The sequence below is a fragment of the Panthera uncia genome (genome assembly GCF_023721935.1).
Source record: "Panthera uncia isolate 11264 chromosome E2 unlocalized genomic scaffold, Puncia_PCG_1.0 HiC_scaffold_19, whole genome shotgun sequence".
Taxonomy (NCBI): Eukaryota; Metazoa; Chordata; class Mammalia; order Carnivora; family Felidae; genus Panthera; species Panthera uncia.
The window spans coordinates 23,238,268-23,256,762 of record NW_026057588.1 but is presented as its reverse complement, the minus strand read 5'-3'; the positions used below and the strand labels follow the sequence as shown (position 1 = coordinate 23,256,762).

General features: G+C 39.3%; 1 protein-coding gene across 1 annotated transcript; it reads left to right on the top strand.

Annotated features, from left to right (window-relative positions):
• Positions 1-241: 241 nt before the first annotated feature.
• DNAJA2 (DnaJ heat shock protein family (Hsp40) member A2) lies at positions 242-18,058 on the top strand. Its single transcript, XM_049620925.1, has 9 exons — positions 242-424; positions 1,910-1,969; positions 2,254-2,477; positions 5,455-5,535; positions 5,787-5,920; positions 7,649-7,845; positions 15,223-15,367; positions 15,511-15,638; positions 16,230-18,058. Exons 1-9 carry the CDS (start codon positions 347-349, stop codon positions 16,419-16,421), a joined length of 1,239 nt encoding a protein of 412 aa, XP_049476882.1. The 5' UTR covers positions 242-346; the 3' UTR covers positions 16,422-18,058.
• Positions 18,059-18,495: the final 437 nt, after the last annotated feature.

Genomic DNA, 18,495 nt, shown 5'->3' with positions numbered 1-18,495 from the left:
GGGACAGCCTCTTCATCCCCTCAGTACCCTCCATTAACGCCTTTCGCAGGGAGCTGAATCCTTGGAAAGCGCAGATCACTGTTGTCTCAGTTTCCCAGGGCTTGGACCCTGAGCAAAAGCGAGCCCACCGCAAGCTCGGTCACCACCACGACCCTCAACAGTCGCTGCCGAGCGCTCGGGGCGGACTCTGCGTAGCGACGTCACGGCGCGCCGTGCGCCGGGTCAAAGTTCAGCTCCGCCCCTCTTCCCCCTCGCTGTCTTCCTCGGCCTGCGCTGCCGCCGACGCCGCTGTGGGCCTGGCTGCGCTCCGTCGCCTTCTCCTCTGAGCGCTTCTCAGCCGGCCGCCATGGCGAACGTGGCCGACACTAAGCTGTACGACATTCTGGGCGTCCCACCTGGTGCCAGCGAGAACGAGCTGAAGAAGGTAGTGGGGAGCGGGACGGGCCAGGCAGGGTGTGGGGGGCGCGGGCCTGCGTGGCTGGGGCGGCCAGGCCGCGCTACGGGGCTGCCCACGAGCCGGCGCCGGACGCGGCGGGCCCAGGCTGGGGGGCGGTGGCGGCGAGACCGGCCTCGGCTGACCTTGGGCTGTCGGCCCCGCCCGCCCGCCCGCAAATGCAGCAAATGAAACCCACCCCTGCGCAAACACCAGAAGAACGCTTCCTTCCTGTCTCCCCCGGCGGGCGCCGGAGGTTGGGCGCTCCCGGGAGGCTGCAGCCAGCTCGGCCCTCCCCGCGCGGAGGTCACCACCCTGGAAAAACAGGTTGGACAGAGGCGCGCAGCGCATCTCGCCCCGGGAGAGAAGTTGTCCACGTCGTGGTAGTCGGCGTCGGAGCCGAGTCGGGGCTGGGTCTAGGGTCTGGCGGGAGGGTTGAGGCCGCCCCCGTCGGTGCCTCCGGGCAGTGGGGGATGTTTCCTGGGTGCCGCGGCCGCAGGAGCACCTCGCTCTTTTCCTCCTCCGCTCACAGACCCTTGGGTCTGTGTTCGGATGTATTGTTCTGTGGGCAGGTAACCTAGATGTTCTGTATCCGCTTCGGGAATAAGCCGTGGGTCTCGGCCAAACACCTGAGTGCACACTAACTAAAAATAAATATAAGACCTTATTGTTGTTTGTAGTGCTGCGAATCTTTGATCTAAGGATTTCAAGGCACTTGCGGCATTTGATTAAACCCTGTACCGTCTTCCCTGATTTTAGAGTATCCAGATTTGTAAGCTGAGAAAAAATGAGAATGCTCCTTAGGCACTGGGACCAATACAGTTGAGAGTAAAATGGACTTCCTGTTACCTTACCGGAAATGCTAGTCTGTATTATATAATTTCATGTGTCTGTGAATAAAGACTTAAGTGCTGTATATCCCAGCCACCTAAAATGTATGCAACTTCGCGAAGACTGAGGTCACTCCAATTAATTAAGACCCTAATAAATCCACCACATGAAATATTAAAAGCTTCTCCTGGCTTTTTCCTGGTATTTCAACTAGAGGAAAGGCAGGAGCTATCCTGAGCAGAGATTCTTCGTTTAATTTTTAGTAGTAATGTTTTGCAGTTTGCTAAGCTTGACAGTCATTTCTTGAGTTCATTGGAGTCATCTTGGTCTGGTTACTGGCCATCAAAGCCATTTGACAATAGTGAAGATGCAGAATTTTCCAGCATTTTGGTTTTTCTCTGGCATTGTTCAAGTATAGCTGCTGTCTGCTTTTTTGGATCAAGATAGTGAGTAAACAGTATTGGGATGGATAAATTAGTAATTATGAATCTAGATGCCAAACAGTCTTAGTGAATAAAAGATAATTTTTAGAAGGTTCTGATTTTAGAACAATTGCTTTTCAGAAAAATGGATATTTAGTACTCACAAATCTTTAAAGCAGATTTTCTATGTAACCTTTTTTAAAAATTCTCTTTTTTATTGAAGGCATACAGAAAGTTAGCCAAGGAATATCATCCTGATAAGAATCCAAATGCTGGTGACAAAGTAAGTTGACACTTTTCCCCATGAGGTTTCAGTTTTAAATTGCCCTCCTTAAAAACAGGAACGTTGTAAGAAAAGTCCCATCTATGCCTGTAGAGCCAAATCTTTACGTTAAGAATATTTTGGTTTTGTAATGGGAATGCCCGCATTCCGGGCAGAGGGAGGTAGGACCAGAATCAAACCAAATGTAATTTGTAGCTTTTCTTTTAGATTCCAGATTCCCTTAACCTTTCCCCCACTCATCTTCCTGAGAACCCAATTGTTTTCCTTGTTACTTTTCTTTATAGTTCAAAGAAATAAGTTTTGCATATGAAGTACTGTCAAATCCTGAGAAACGTGAATTATATGACAGATATGGAGAACAAGGTCTTCGGGAAGGTAGCGGTGGAGGTGGTGGCATGGATGATATTTTCTCTCACATTTTTGGTGGGGGATTGTTCGGCTTTATGGGCAATCAGAGTAGAAGTCGAAATGGCAGAAGAAGAGGAGAAGACATGATGCATCCACTTAAGTAAATATCTTTTTTCTTTCTTAAAAAAATATTAAGTACTACTTTTTCATGTAGTAATGCTCAGTAAAGAGAAATGTATTAAAAATGTTCATCCTTTGTCAGAAAAAAAAAATCTTCCATGTCCTTGCTATCTTCTTTGGGTGACTAAATTGAATTTGGTAACCTAGGTGTTTGTACTTTGCTACAGATCTGAAAGTATGGTGTTTTTAGTGAGTAGGTAGGTGGTTTTGTTATATGCGTCTGAAGCTGCTTTTACTAAATGATTTAAAATTTCAATTATGAAGATTATTTGCTTTTTAAGTATTTAAACTTTACAAGTTACTTTTTGTTTAAAAACTTACAAAGTGAGTGACTCTCTGACTAGTTTGTTTACACTGTTACAGTCACTCATTACTTGATCCTCAGTGTGAACTCTCCTAAATTGGTTTCCATGGAGCTTGCTGGCTTCAAGCCTGACATTAACCTGCCAACATATGAATGGTGTCTGACCTTGATCTTAGACTGCTAACCACCGATGGCCCTCTACAGTATGAAAATAGCTATTTTACTTTGCAAAGTTTGTGAGGTCTTTTATCCTCTTCACGAACCAATAAGGGTTTTACTAGCAAATGCCAGAGACTTGACTTTCATCGTTTATTTAAAATATTTCATATTACCTAATTTATATATTTGAGTAGATTAGAGGAAGTGCAAACTGTTACATTGTTTGAATCTCATTCTCAAATTTGTTTGTATTTTAAAAGAATTTATCCTCAGAAATTATCATTAGGATATTATTCGAAGAGTAATACTTGTTGGTGTGTGTTCTTTTTTCTTTGATACAGAAGTGATCTAAGAAGTAAATAGGATCAAGAGAGTGCTTGCTGTACCTTAATAAATTCTTAATATTCTCCTTAAAATTTTTTTCAAATTATATAGTAAATGCCGGTTTTAATACTACTTAGAATTTACCTGTTGTTACATTTCATTTTGGGTGGCTTTATAATATTCCATTCCATGTTTTATTTAATCATTCACCTTTTCTATAAGCTGTTGCTAATATTTTTCTGTAATGAGTAACTGCTTTGAGTGTCTTTATATACAGCTTTGTCTCTTCTTGGCAGAGATTCCCAGGCAGGCATCAGTATTTTGAGGCTGATAAATACAACTAAATTGCCTTGTAAAGGATTGTGCCAGTTTAGCACCATTGGTGGATAGTGCCAGCTTGGCCAGACTGTTACCCACATTTTTTGTCCATTGGCCATGTTGAAGTGCGTATTTTTCTGGCCTCTTAGATAGTGGTTTTGCATACTGATTGCAATTTAATATACAAGGAGGAAAAGACGTACCTGTTTTTTTTTTTTTCTGTAAATGATTTGGTTAAAGATTGTTATGAGTACTAAAAGAAAGATGCAGCCAATTGCTTTTGTCTAAGATTAAGCTGTAGCTATGTCATTATTTGCAAGTGTTGATAATGTTTTGTCCCTAAGTGTCTTATTCTTATACTGCCTAGAATGTGTACAAATATTAGCTTGAAATAATGATTTTGGGAAAGTTTGAATACCACAAAATAAATATTATGGGTGCTTTGCAAATTACTTTTAACTATTGTTCCTCTATTTTAAAGTAAATCTTTACTGCTGAAAGAAATTTAAAAACACAATGAGATGGGTAAAAAAGCACATTAAAAGCATTGCTTTCAGATCCTAAATGAATAGTGTTAAAAAAAAAAATGTTTTTTTAATTTAAAAATTAAATTAGGAAAGACCCACCCCCACCCCATGCAGGGCTTTGAACTCATGAACCTTGAGATCATGACCTGAGCCGAAGGTGAACACTTAACTGACTGAGCCTGCCAGGCGCCCCTGAATAGTGTTTTTGAGACTTGATATACATAGATTTTTTTTGAGGTTGGTTTGGAAATAAATGGCCCTATAATTCATCTGCTGTATAAAGGTAGTTGGGTTTTATCAGTTGTGTATTTTTAATAGGCTTATAAGCTCTGCCTTTTTTATAAATGTCTATTTATTTTGAGAGAGAGAGAGAGACCATGCATATGAGCAGGGGAGGGTCGGGGGTGGGGGAGAGAGACAGAGACAGAGACAGAGACACAGAGAGAGAGAAAGAAAGAATATGAATCCCAAGCAGGCTTCGTGTTCAGTGTGGAGCCTGATGCTGGGGCTTGATTTCACAAACCATGAGATCATGACCTGAGCCAAAATGAAAAGTTGGAAGCTTAGCCGACTGAGCCACTCAAGCGCCCCTAAACCTCCCTATTTTGATCATAGACCCCTTTGAAAGTTTGGTAAAAGTTAATTCAAATATATAATTTTGCTTACAAGTCAGTGGTTTCTTAAGACCTCTAAAACTTCTGTCTCTCTTGAAAACCTGTTCTTTTCCTCCTCTCTGTCACACTGTTGACAAGGTCACTTTTTTTTGTTTGTTTTGTTTTTGAGACATATACAATCTAAGTTGCATATAACTCCCATAAGTTGTAATGTAACTTTGTAGCTTTTCTAAAATTTGTCCTTGAGGGGAACAGAGTCTTTAGTAGAGCATGGATTCTGGAGCCAAACTGCCTGTGTGATCAAGTAAGGCAAGTTAACCTCTCTAGGCTCAGTTTTGTCTTGTAAGATGAGGATAATAATTGTACCACATTCACAGGGTTGGATTAGATGGAGGGGCTCCTGCTTGAGGCCAGAAGAAGGTTGATCCTTGAGTTTGTGCAGTTATCAACTTTATCAGAAAATGCAGCATAGTAAATTGTTGGCCCGATCCTGTAGGTTCTGGTTTTGACACCATATATACTGTCCATAACCATAAAATCCTTCTGTTAATTTGAGCCACAAAATAAAACTTTAGTTGACTTAGTGTAAGATGTTTTTTAATTCTTTGTTTTAAAAGGCTGTAGTGGAATTTGCTGTGTCAGCTGTCATGTATATCTTGTATTTAGGAGAACTTGGCAGAATTTGATTGAATCTAATTCTTTTCTCCCCAGAGTATCTTTAGAAGATCTGTATAATGGCAAGACAACCAAACTACAACTTAGCAAGAATGTACTCTGTAGTGCATGCAGTGGGTAAGTGTGTGTTCTAGTTTATAAGATGCATTTCATCTGATCTTTCAGTGGTACATTTAGTCTCTACCAGGTAAAAATTGTTTATGATTTAAACTACCCAACTCAACATTTTCTGATACTTCTGAAAGTCCATTTAAATACTGGTCATTGGGTGTTGAGAAGATGAAGTTGAAAAGCACAATTCTTGTTTTCCATGACCTATTGGAATGGTCTATGGGCAAAAATCTAATTTACACTTTTGCTTGCTTTAGCCAAGGTGGAAAGTCTGGAGCTGTTCAGAAGTGTAGTGCTTGTCGGGGTCGAGGTGTACGCATTATGATAAGACAGCTGGCTCCGGGAATGGTACAACAGATGCAGTCTGTGTGTTCTGACTGTAATGGAGAAGGTATGCATGCCAGTACTTCTCTGCTTTTATGTTGAAATGGATTGGGAATGCAGGAATTGGAGAGGCTTATATTTTTTCTTTTTAACATGTGTATTCATACAGTTCCAAAAGAATAAATGAAAATAATTATTATGTATAGGCCCAATGAACACAAATAGTAAGTTTACGTTATGTTCAGTGAAATGTTAGTCTTTTTTAGTTCCAAAAGGATGGGCAAAGTTTTTTGTCCCTTTATATTTTTAAAGGTTATATTTGAGAAAGAGGGAGAAGAGGGAGATAGCAACAGATTGTACTGTAAGCTGCTACCTTTTAAGGGTAGTTATAGGGATTGAAGTCCTTCTCACAGAAGTAAATACTTTAGGCTTTGAATGTCTTTGAAATACTTAGGCTCAGAATGGTTTTTGAAACTACTACTCACCCCTATCCTTGTAATGCTTTTATAGCCACAGACAATATATAACTAAATGGGCATGACTGACTTCCAGCTAAACATTTCTTAGAAAAACAAGGGCATACCCTATTTGGCCTGTGGGTTTTAGTTTGCCAGACCCTGTTGTAGAGCAGTGCTATCTAATAAAATTTTTCTACAATAACGGAAAAATACTGTATATGCAATGTCTAGTATGGTAACCATTAGCCACCTGTGGCTATTGAGTACTTGAAATTTAGCTAGTGTAACTGAGTAACTGAATTTTTAATTATAATTAATTTAAACTTTAAATAGCCACAAATGGTTGGTGGCTACCACACTGAAAACAGTTCTAGAGCATGTTTTTCCAAATTGCTCCAGGAAGTGATGAGATAATGGAGAAACTACATATTATATTCCCTTCCTGTAAAGTCTCAGTGCACTTTCCCTTATTAAAGTTTCTAACAGTTTCTGCCATCAAGAACCAAGTTTACTCAAATCTTTTCCCGTGTACCATTACCATTGTGAGGAACTGGTGTTCTACAGAACATACTTTTTGAAAGCAGTGTTCTAGAAACAGTCCCTGAGGTCATTAATTATATGTGTCATCTAAGCATTAATGTGTGCCAATAATCAGCCATCAAAAATCAATGATATTTTTTCATAATAAGTTATGTACAACTTCATGTTTACTTCATTATACCACTAATTAAATGTTTCAGAAGAATGCATAGAAAAGCTGTGTTGTTCTAAACATGGTATGGAGATACTCAGTGTCAGATAAAATTTAGCCATCTCTTCTTTGGTTTTGGAAATTGTCAATGATAGTGCACCTAAATAAAAGGAAGATCCGTAATAGGACACCTGAGCAGGGGTTAGTCTATGAAATAAATAAAATCCAGTACCCATTATACAATGTAATAATGATCCATAAAGGGTATTTAAATTTTTATTTGGGTTGTCTCTGACAGAGTTAAACCTATATGAAACTAAGACTGAAAACAAAAAATGAAGAAGCACTTGTAGAAGCTTTAGCATTTGACCACGCATTTTGTTTCCTTGTTGATCCTTGGACTTTGTTTTAAATTTAGGAGATGAGTCAGCCAAGAAAGTGTATTTTAAAATACATTATACTCTGAAATAGAGGAGACTGGGTAGTAAGATGCAAGTTTCTGTTACTAAGAAAGATAGTTTAAACAAAACTTTAGATAGCAGTTAGATTCGGAACGTTTATTTAATGAATAAAAGCATTATCAAGATGTATCTTAAGAGTGCAGTATGGTTCTCTTGCTGGAAGTTTGAATGACCTCTCTTTCTAGGAGAGGTAATTAATGAGAAGGACCGCTGTAAAAAATGTGAAGGCAAGAAGGTGATTAAAGAAGTGAAGATTCTTGAAGTCCACGTAGACAAAGGCATGAAACATGGACAGAGAATTACATTCACTGGGGAAGCAGATCAGGCCCCAGGAGTGGAACCAGGAGACATTGTTCTTTTGCTCCAAGAGAAGGAACATGAGGTAATTTCCTTTTTGTTTGTTTGATTTTTGTTTTATGCAGAAATGAGTCTTTTGCTCAAGGTACGGGTTAGATCTTTTTGGGTTCTCTGGAACAACTTTGAACTTAAATGAAGTTGTTAAGTGCTTGGGCTGAGTTCATAAGAACTGACTAGTAGACCAACAAGCCAGGTGCAGTCAGAAGCACTGAAAAGGAGTCAGTTTTGGTTGCAGCTCAGCCATTGATTACACTGTAATCGTAAGTAATCCTGTTGTTTCTGTACCCCAGTTTCCTTATTTTATGAAAATAAGGGCATTGGACCAGATGATCTAAGGCAGCTTATTTTTCATTGTGAAACTCCTTTGATTGGTGTTGAATGGTGGATAGATAGGGCTTCAGTCCTCAGTGCTTTTCTGTTGAATTGTTTTACATGTTGGTTTAACCACGTGACCTTTTCTTGATAGAAAAAGTACTTCAGTTTAAAAAAAATTTATTCTGTTCTTATGTTGTATTTTAGGTACAAGGCATAATTAACTGGTCCAACGATGTGGTCTAGTGTATATTCTTTTGATTATACCATTGCACCTCTATTTTCTGATGTGCCATATAGTATAGTATGAGCCTTTATTTTTTTTACGAGCCCATTGTTATTTTTCTTTGTTTAATGTTTATTAATTTTTGAGAGAGGGCATGCTAGCAGGGGAGGGACAGAGAGAGAGGGAGACACAGAATCCGAAGCAGGTTCCAGGCTCTGAGCTGTCAGCACAGAGCCTGACGTGGGGCTTGAACCCACAAACCATTGAGTGGGTTTGGCCCACCTGGGCCAAAGTCGGACACTTAACTGACTGAGCCACCCAGGTGCCCCTGTGAACCTTTATTCTTTTTTTTTTTTTTTTAATAACTTATTGTCACATTAGCTAACATATAGTGTATACAGTGTAGTCTTGGCTTTGGGAGTAGATTCTCATGATTCATCACTTACATGAAACACCCAGTGCTCATCCCAACAAGTGCCCTCCTCAGTGCCCATCTTCCATTTTCCCCAACTCCCCAGCCCCATCAACCCTCAGTTCTCTGTATAATACCCTCCAGGGGTGCCTGGGTGGTTCAGTGGGTTAAGTGTCCGACTTCAGCTCAGGTCATCATCTCGCCGTTTGTGAGTTCCAGCCCCACGTCAGGCTCTGTACTGACAGCTCAGAGCCTGGAGCCTGCTTCAGATCCCGTGTCTTCCTCTCTGTCTCTGTCCCTCCCCCACTCACTCTCTGTCTCTCTCCAAAATAAATAAACATTAAAAAAAATTAAACATATGATTATAAAAATAAAAACAGTTCCTCCAGTTCCATCCATTTTGCAAATGGCAAGATTTCATTCTTTTCCATCGCTGAGTAGTAGTCCATTGCGTGTGTGTATGTATGTATGTATGTATGTAGATACATACACACCCCACATCTTCTTTATCCATTCATCAGTTGATGGACATTTGGGCTCTTTCCATACTTTGGCTACTGTTGATAGCTCTGCTATAATAGCACATGCTCTTCACATGTGCCCCTGTGAATCAGCACTCCTGTACCTTTTGGATACATTTCTAGTAGTGCTATTGCTGAGTTATAGGGTAATTCTATTTTTTAACTTTTTGAGGCACCTCCACACTGTTTTCCAGAGTGACTGCACCAGTTTGTATTCCCACCAAAAGTGCAAGAGGGTCCCCTTTTCTCCATATCCTCGCCAACATCTGTTTCCTCAGTTGTTAATTTTAGCCACTCTGACTGGTGTGAGGTGGTATCTCAGTGTGGTTTTGATTTGTATTTCCCTGATAATGAGTGATGTTGAGCATCTTTTCATGTGTCTGTTAGCCATCTGTATATCTTCTTTGGAAAAGTATCTATTCATGTCTTTCATTTTTTGATGGGATTACTTCAGGTGTTGAGTTTTGTAAATTCTTTATAGATTTTTGATACTAACCCTTTATCTTATATGTCATTTGCAAATATCTTGTCCCGTTCCATTGGTTGCCTTTTAGTTTTGTTGATTGTTTCCTTTGCTGTGCAGAAGCTTTTTATCTTTATCTTGATGAGGTCTCAATAGTTCATTTTTGCTTTCGTTTCCCTTGCCTCTGGAAACCTGTCAATTAAGAAGTTGCTGCGGCTCAGGTCAAAGAGGTTGCTGCCTGTTTTCTCTTCTAGGATTTTGATGGTTTCCTGTCTCATGTTTAGGTCTTTCATCCATTTTGAATTTATTTTTGTGTATGGTGTAAGACAGTGGTCCAGGTTCATTCTTCTGCATGTTGCCGTCCAGTTCTCCCAGCACCATTTGCTAAGAGATTGTCTTTTTTCCATTGGATATTCTTTCCTGCTTTGTCAAAAATTAGTTGGTCATACATTTGTGGGTACATTTCTGGGTTCTCTATTCTATTCCATTGGTTTATGTGCCTGTTTTTGTGCCAGTACCATCCTGTCTTGATGATTACAGCTTTGTAGTAGAGGCTAAAGTCCAGGATTGTGATGCCTTCTGCTTTGGTTTTCTTTTTCAACATTACTTTGGCTATTTCGGGTCTTTTGTGGTTCCATACAAATTTTAGGATTGTTTGCTCTAGCTCTGAGAAGAATGCTGGTGCTATTTCAATTGGGATTGCATTGACTGTGTAGACTGCTTTGGGTGGTATTGACATTTTAACAATAATTTGTTCTTCCAGTCCATGAGCGTGGAATGTTTTTCCATTTCTTTGTGTCTTCATTCTCTTTCCTAAGCTTTCTATAGTTTTCAGTGTGCAGATCTTTTACCTCTTTGGTTAGGTTTATTCCTAGGTACTTTATGGTTCTTGGTGCAGTTGTAAAAAGCCTTTATTCTTGAAAGCTGTATCTGGAGCTATTCAGGAAACTTGTTTAGTAATCACCCAGATTCTTGACAATAAAAGCCTTTGACGGGGTTCTGGCATTACTTGATCTCATTGACTTGAGTTTCTCTGAAGGTCTTTATATCACAAGTCACCACTTTATTAGTTTACACTAAAAATTTCTCCCATTTGATGGTGATTTCTACAAATAAATTTTGAAAATCACGGGGTGCCTGGGTGGCTCAGTCAGTTGAGTGTCTGGCTCTTAATTTGGGGTAAGATTATAATCTCATGGTCATGAGATCGAGGCCTGTGTTGACACAGAGACTGCTTGGGATTCTCTCCCTCCCTCTCCCTATCCTCACTCTCTCTCTCAAAGTAAATAAATAAAACTTAAAGAATCGAATCTAATAGAGAATAAAGCCATATTGATTCTGGGAATTTGATTAGATCAATTCCCATGCTAGGTTGTGGTTTGCTCTCCTTTGTTTTTCTCAGGGCAAATTTCTTGCCTTGGCAAAACTATAAATTACTATCTATATCTAGGCCCTTTGTGGATATTGCTAATCCTGCAAATAGCAAGGGCTTCTTGATTGCTAAAAAACAATAATTCCTAGAATTGAAGCCTTAAGGTCTTATAGGTTGAAATATTTGTAACTCTAGATTCTCTGTTAATTGGTATTTTAGCTACTTCCTCATTTGTTCAGTCATGCCTTTCATGCACACCACCATACAAAGGATGAAGGCAGAAAGATAGCCAAGTAATTGAGATGTTTATAAGCTTTATAGTATGCTTGGGTATAAACTGTATTTTGAGATGGTTCAGATAACACGTGGGTATTTTCGTTGCTATATCATTGGAACAGTTACCAAATGATGTGTGGCACTGTAGTAGCGGGAGAGTAATGGGGAAGTTAAGTAATGCTTATTTGGCGGAGAGTTTTTGGTATGTCAGACTGATGGTGAAACCTTTTTTTTTTTTTTTTAACCCCTACATTCATTCTTTAATGTTGCTACATAATTTAAAAAAAAAAAAAAAAGTTTATTTTGAGAGAGAGCACAGGTGGGGGAGGGGCAGAAAGAGAGAGAATGAGAATCCTCCAAGCAGGCCCTGTACTAACAGCGTGGAGCTCCATCTCAGGAACTGTGAGATCATGACCTGAGCCAAAATCAGGAGTATAATGCCTAACTGAGCTACCCAGATGTTTCTAATGTTGCTACATAATTAAATGGAAATTTTTTAAATGAAGATTACTGGATTTGGAGATAAGGACTTAAGTTCTGACTCCCCATTTACTAGCTTTGGGATCCCTGGGCTTGGCTTGGCTTTATTAAATACAAAGATAGGCCTCCCTTAGAAGGATATTGTAGAATAAAATGAGATCATGAATAAGCTACTTTTCTTTCTTAAGGCTATGGGAAGGTATTTGGAAGAAGGTCACCTCTTAAAATTGTTGGAAGGTGTGGAATTGCATGGAATTTCCAACAGACAGCAGATGTAACTGTGTAAAGTAGAAAATAAAAGATGGTAGAGGTTAGAGTGGAAGTTCAGCTAGAAAGAGGTCAAAGATTTGGTTTTATTATGACCAATAAAGTAAATTTGAGCCCAGGGTGGGATTTAGGCATCTTGTTTCATTTATACCACTGAAAATATTAACCTCCTTTTTTTTTTTTTTTTTTTTTATAATGTTTATTCATTTTTGAGACACAGAGTGCAGGCAGGGAAGGGGCAGAGAGAGAGGGAGACACAGAATCCAAAGCAGGCTCCAGGCTCTGAGCTGTCAGCACAGAGCCCGATGTGGGGCTCAAACCCATGAACTGTGAGATTATGACCTGAGCTGAAGTTGGACACTCAACCGAATGAGCCACCCAGATGCCCCAAAAATATTAACCCTTTAAGAAAAGTTGGGTAGTCTCAACTAGTTCATGAAAAAGCTTGTAGTTATTTTGTTAGGGGCTTTTTTTTTTCTTTTATCCCCCCCACTTCCCAACACTTGTGCTGAAGGAATTATGAGGCCATGAGATTAGGGTGGGTGCTGTTAGCTGAAACAGTATAAATCTTCTGATCAAAAAACATTTGATTTTGAGAGTGCAGTAAATCATGTGTATTCATCTTTCAGTACAGGTGTGTATCTGTTCTGGTGTTATGGCTACCATTGTGCATTTGCATAGCAAAAAATCACCATATCTGGTGATGTTAGTCCCTTCTCTGTTCTCTGTACCTTTGTTTTCCAGAAATTCTTACTGCTTTTAAGTCTTTTACTATCTGGTTCTTGGTTTTTAATTAGTTTTTTATTTATTTTTGAGAGAGAGTATGCGTAAGCGGGTGAGGGACAGAGAGAGGAAGATAGAATCTGAAGCAGGTTCCAGGCTCCAAAGTTATCAGCACAGAACCTGATGTGGGGCTCGAACTCATGAACTATGATATCATGACCTGAGCTGAAGTCAAACACAACCGACACTAAACAAAAGGACACTCAACCGACTGAGCCACCCAGGGGCCTCTAATTAACATGGTTTTTAAAAAATTCCTGAGTGTCCTTGCTTGTTTATTCTGTTTGAATTTTAGCACCAAGTTTTCTAATCTACTCACCTGTCCACTAGTCCCTGCCGCCACCCCCCGTCGCCCTGATATCATTTTTAATTGGAATCACTTTAAGTTGAGCTCTCCTATCCAGGAGCATGGTGTCCTTCTTATTCCTTTTTTTTTTTTTTTTTTTTTTTTTTTTTAAGTTTATTTTGAGAGAGAGAGTCGGGGGGGAGGGGAGGGAGAATCCCAAGCACCTCATTGTCAGCGCTCGAACTCACAAACCATGAGATCATGGCCTGAGCCAAAATCTAGAGTCAGGTGCTTAACTGACTCAGCCACCCAGGTGCCCCTTGTTCCCTATTTCTAATGTAGTTTTAACCAAAGGATATTTGGTTATAGATGATTCTTGGAACAATAATAAGATGTTTAGAAACACTAACATTTTATAGATATTAAAGCGTTAAAACATTCTGCATTGAAGAATCCTTATTGAACTTAATTTTTTCACCCATTGTGAGAAATACTTAAAGAAATGCACATAGGTAATATACATTCAGTGGTTCTCAACTTTTACTTACATTAGAATCACCTGGTGTTTCTTTTTTTTTTAATTTTTTTTTTTTTTAACGTTTATTTTTGAGACAGACAGAGCATGAATGTGGGAGGGTCAGAGAGAGAGAGAGGGAGACACAGAATCTGAAACAGGCTCCAGGCTCTGCACTGTCAGCACAGAGCCCAAAGAGGGGCTCGAACTCACGGACCTGGGCCGAAGTCGGACGCTTAACCGACTGAGCCACCCAGGTGCCCCTGAATCACCTGGTGTTAAAAAACTACAGATTACTAGGCCCTACCTCCATAGTTTCATAGTAGGTATGGGGTGTGGCCCAAGAATGTGCATTCCTAACAAGTTTCCTGGTGCTGCTGAGGCTGCTGGTTCAGGACCACTGATCCAAGATAATGGTTTGAGATTAACTTTTCTTCATGGGTAAATTTAGGAGGATAATTTAGGAAAAGAGGATATCTTTTTAGATTTCCACTTTTCCCTGAATTAGCCAGCATTGTTTTTTTGGAAGAGACTATTTTGTATTGAAAAAAATCTTAGTGACCTTTCATTGTAAATTTTGTTTCATCCTAAATCTCAAAGGCTAAGTATAGATATTTGTAAATTTTTTTTTTTTTGAAAGAGAGTGTATGCGAGCAGGGGAGGAGCAGAGAGAGGTAGAAAATCTTAAGCAGGCTCCACACTCCTCACAGAACCTGAAGTAGGGCTTGATCTCAACCATGAGAAGGACCTGAGCCGAAATCAAAAGTCAGACACTTAACTTACTGAGCCACCCAGGTGCCCTGATCTTTGTAAATTCTAATAAGCAAAAATTGTAAGTCAGGTATGTGTGAAGTTGGATATATTTTTCCTATACGTTAAAAGCTCAGAAACATATTTGATGTTTCTTGAATAATCATTGCATTACCTAGTCAATAGGCTTATAGTGTAATTAGGCACCCTTAGCATTTGCTGTTTGATGTACATTCACCTAAGCAAATTTTGAATTTTAGATGAGATAAAACTTCTTTGTACGTGTGTGTGAGCCCGTTTACTGGCTGAACATTACTGGTTGAACTTTATGTTGAATTTGGACTCTCCCCTTTACCTGTTAGGATCACGTCTGGGGAACAGTCCTAAGGTGAACCTGTTCTACAGAATCTTACTGGACTGTCTGCACCATTTTTTTTGCTCAGAGGCAGAGTCAGGAAATGGGCCACAATTGCAGAATATACCTGGTTCTGTTTTTTGGAGCCTCAGCCTGCCTTATGAGCCATTGTTTTCTTGATTCCAGTGCTTTTCTGACAGAAGTTTCTAGCATATTAAGTGAAAATAGCTAGGTTTCCTTATGTAAATTTAGGGAATTAGGGATGATGACAGTTTGGCTTTTACTATGAATGGTAGAATTAAGGTTTTGAAATTATTTCAAGGAGCACAGCACAACAGGTCATGGCTCCGTACTTTTTAAAATGTTTTGTGTGGTTTATTTGTAGGTGTTCCAGAGAGACGGGAATGATTTGCACATGACATACAAGATAGGACTTGTTGAAGCTTTGTGTGGATTTCAGTTCACATTTAAACACCTTGATGGACGTCAGATTGTGGTGAAATACCCCCCTGGAAAAGTAATTGAACCAGGTAGATCTTGATTTGATTTTTGTTTGATCCGGGATTCCATGTGTTCTTTTGTGATTTTTAGTTTTTTATAGCTAGTGACTCTCAAAAGAATTATTGAGTACCTTCTTGAATAAATTCTAAATAGTTTCCTTTTTACTCAATAGGATGTGTCCGTGTAGTTCGAGGTGAAGGAATGCCACAGTATCGTAATCCCTTTGAAAAAGGTGATCTATACATAAAGTTTGATGTGCAGTTTCCTGAAAACAACTGGATCAACCCAGACAAGCTTTCTGTAAGTGTTCTCTAAGCAGCAGATAACTTAAAGTTTAATAATAGTTGTTTTTCTTTGTCACCGTTCATTTGTTTTTAGTGCTAAGATTAGAACACATAATTTATAAAATTTTACTTTTTTAACATTTGAGTGATTGTTGGGCCGTTCTGGTGGTTATTAAACGCGAGGCTTGCTGGTGTAAATGTTGACAGGGCCAAGCAGGGAATAGTAAAGAAGTAAAGCACACTGGGTATGAGTTGGTGTTGGGAGGATTGAGGCTCTCTGGAGACCAGATCCCTCACCTGAAAAGGCATCCAACATATCATAGTAGTATGCCAGCTTAGCATCTTTTAGCTGTTCTATGTGGGAAGGCACGTCTCATGTGAAATCTTTCAGTGTTTTAATGTTGGGAACTAATTCTGGCTTTTTATTTTCTAAGTTGGGTTGTACAAAAGATTTCTGCAGATTTGGCCTGTGTGTCATCAGTTTGTGATCTCTGGCTTAAAGTGCACATAGGTTGACCTATCTTAACTCTCAAGCATATATCTTGGATTGTATCCAAAGGAAAGTTGAAGATATTTCCCAGCTAATCTGTGTTTTGTTTTAATGAAGGAACTAGAAGACCTTCTGCCATCTAGACCAGAAGTTCCAAACATCATTGGAGATACAGAGGAGGTAGAGCTTCAAGAATTTGATAGCACTCGGGGCTCAGGAGGTGGTCAGAGGCGTGAAGCCTATAATGATAGCTCTGATGAAGAAAGTAGCAGCCATCATGGACCAGGAGTGCAATGTGCCCATCAGTAAACTCTGCAAACAAATTGCACAGGTGGATTTTCTTTCCACATTTGCTCGGTTTGCTTTCAGCGATCCAGCTGGAGTGTCTGGTCAATCCAGATGAACTGATGGACATCTGTTGGTCTATGTGTAACTTTTAAAATTGGTATAGTATCTACAGAGTGTATAATTTAAACTAACCACAAAGCTTTACATCTTCATTTTGACTGTTCTGTAGCAGAATAAAGCACTTGAAAGGAAACAAGACTCCCTTTCACACATGGGTTATAAGTTTCAGTCCTGGTATCTGTGCTTGATTTTTATCAGTTTTGTGTAGATTTTATGTTCATATTTTAAATCCAAATCCCACATTGTAAAGTTTGTGTACAATTTGTCCTGAAGCTTTGTGTTTGGCTGCACCTGCGTAAGCTGCTACAAATAGAATAAAGAATTTCATAGCCTGTATCTATCATTTAGATGCATGGAAAAATGGGCTTTGCACACAATGGGTTTGGAGCTGACTGGGAACAATGGAGAAAATAACATTAGCTGTGGTTGTAAAATTTTTTTTTGTTTGTTTGTTTTGTTTTTCTTTCCCCCCCCTTTTTTTTTAACCATCTTGTGAAAGGTTTCTGAGACTCAATAATAAAAAGCAGTTGGTATAAATTATTCTTTGTGTCACATTTCTAGAAGGAAGAACATACTTTGAACTGTAAAATGTATCTTTAAACTGGAGAATGTATCCTTCATTCTGGTTCTTAAGCAGCCCTTAAAAGCCCATTGGCCTGAAGCTTATGCTTCAGGTACATGCCCATTTTATAGTTTTAAAAGGCAAAAAGAAAGTTTGACATGTTGGTAAAAACAGGCTTTATTGGCTTCAACTGATGCTTTGTACAGTCAAGGACATCTGAGTTCTGTAACAAGTTATAATCCTGAGCATTGGGGCCAGGTTAACCTAGCCTCTGTATTTCCCCACCACCTCCCCCTTTTAAAAATAAGGTAACAGCAAATCAATATTAGAACCATGTCTGCATAGAACCTGTTAAAATGCTCTGTTTTCATTAAATGTTAAGTTAAAGATTCTCTGTCTCCATTAAGTTGAATATTTGAAATTGGGGGAAGCATCGATTACTAATGTTTTATAGAAAAGTAAGACTCTTAGGCTGGTATGAGAAAAATCAGGTAAAACTACTATGAAAAGGATGTTGTGTTGCTCTTTCCATCTTCTACCTTTTCATTCCCAGAGTAGATATTTTTAGAACACACTTTAATTTTAGGGAAAAGAGACATCAGTTATACATTTTACATTTGTAAAAGAACAAATGGGGAAAACTGAAAACTAAAAAATGTATTATGCCATCCCTGAGCCTAAATACAGTACTTGTAGTTTATTTCTAGGCCTACTAGATAACCTGAATGGTGGGTGGGTGGGGGTGGGGGTGGAATGTTAGGAAGTGTCCTGGCATTAATCAAGGCCTGTGAGGATTAAATTATTGCCCTATCCACTCTACCTCCATTGTACAAAAAATATTTTACAACCAGCCTGGGCAAGATTCAACAGCATAGTAGTTTTGTATCCAAGGTTACTTCCCCACAACCACTTTAAGGTTAAGAAATGCAGTGGCAATATGAAGTTTGTAGCCTTTCCAATAAAGGTTTATAAAACATTAGAGTTGTTCAGTGTAGTCTTTCTTTTAATTCTACTCAGGTTTTTTGGCCATAGCAAAGACAACCATATTGAAGGAGAATAAAACCTTGTTGATATCTGTTATTTCACTCAGTTGTGCTCTGCTTTTGTAGAGCACCTGTTTACAGAATAAGCATGTATAGTATCAACAGCACAAAGAGTCTTTTCAGTAACTTTATTGAAGTAATTCATAAGCCATTAAATCTACCTTTTTATAAAAGTTGTATGACTCAGTCGTTACCAGTATATTTCTAGAGTTTGCAACAACCACCACAGTCTAATTCCAGAACATTTTCATTGCCCTAGAAAAGAAACGCCAAGGGGTGCCTGGGGGGCTCAGTAGGTGAAGTGTCCAACTTCTCACATCATGATCATGGCTCGTGAGTTCGAACTCCGCATCTGGCTCTGTGCTGACAG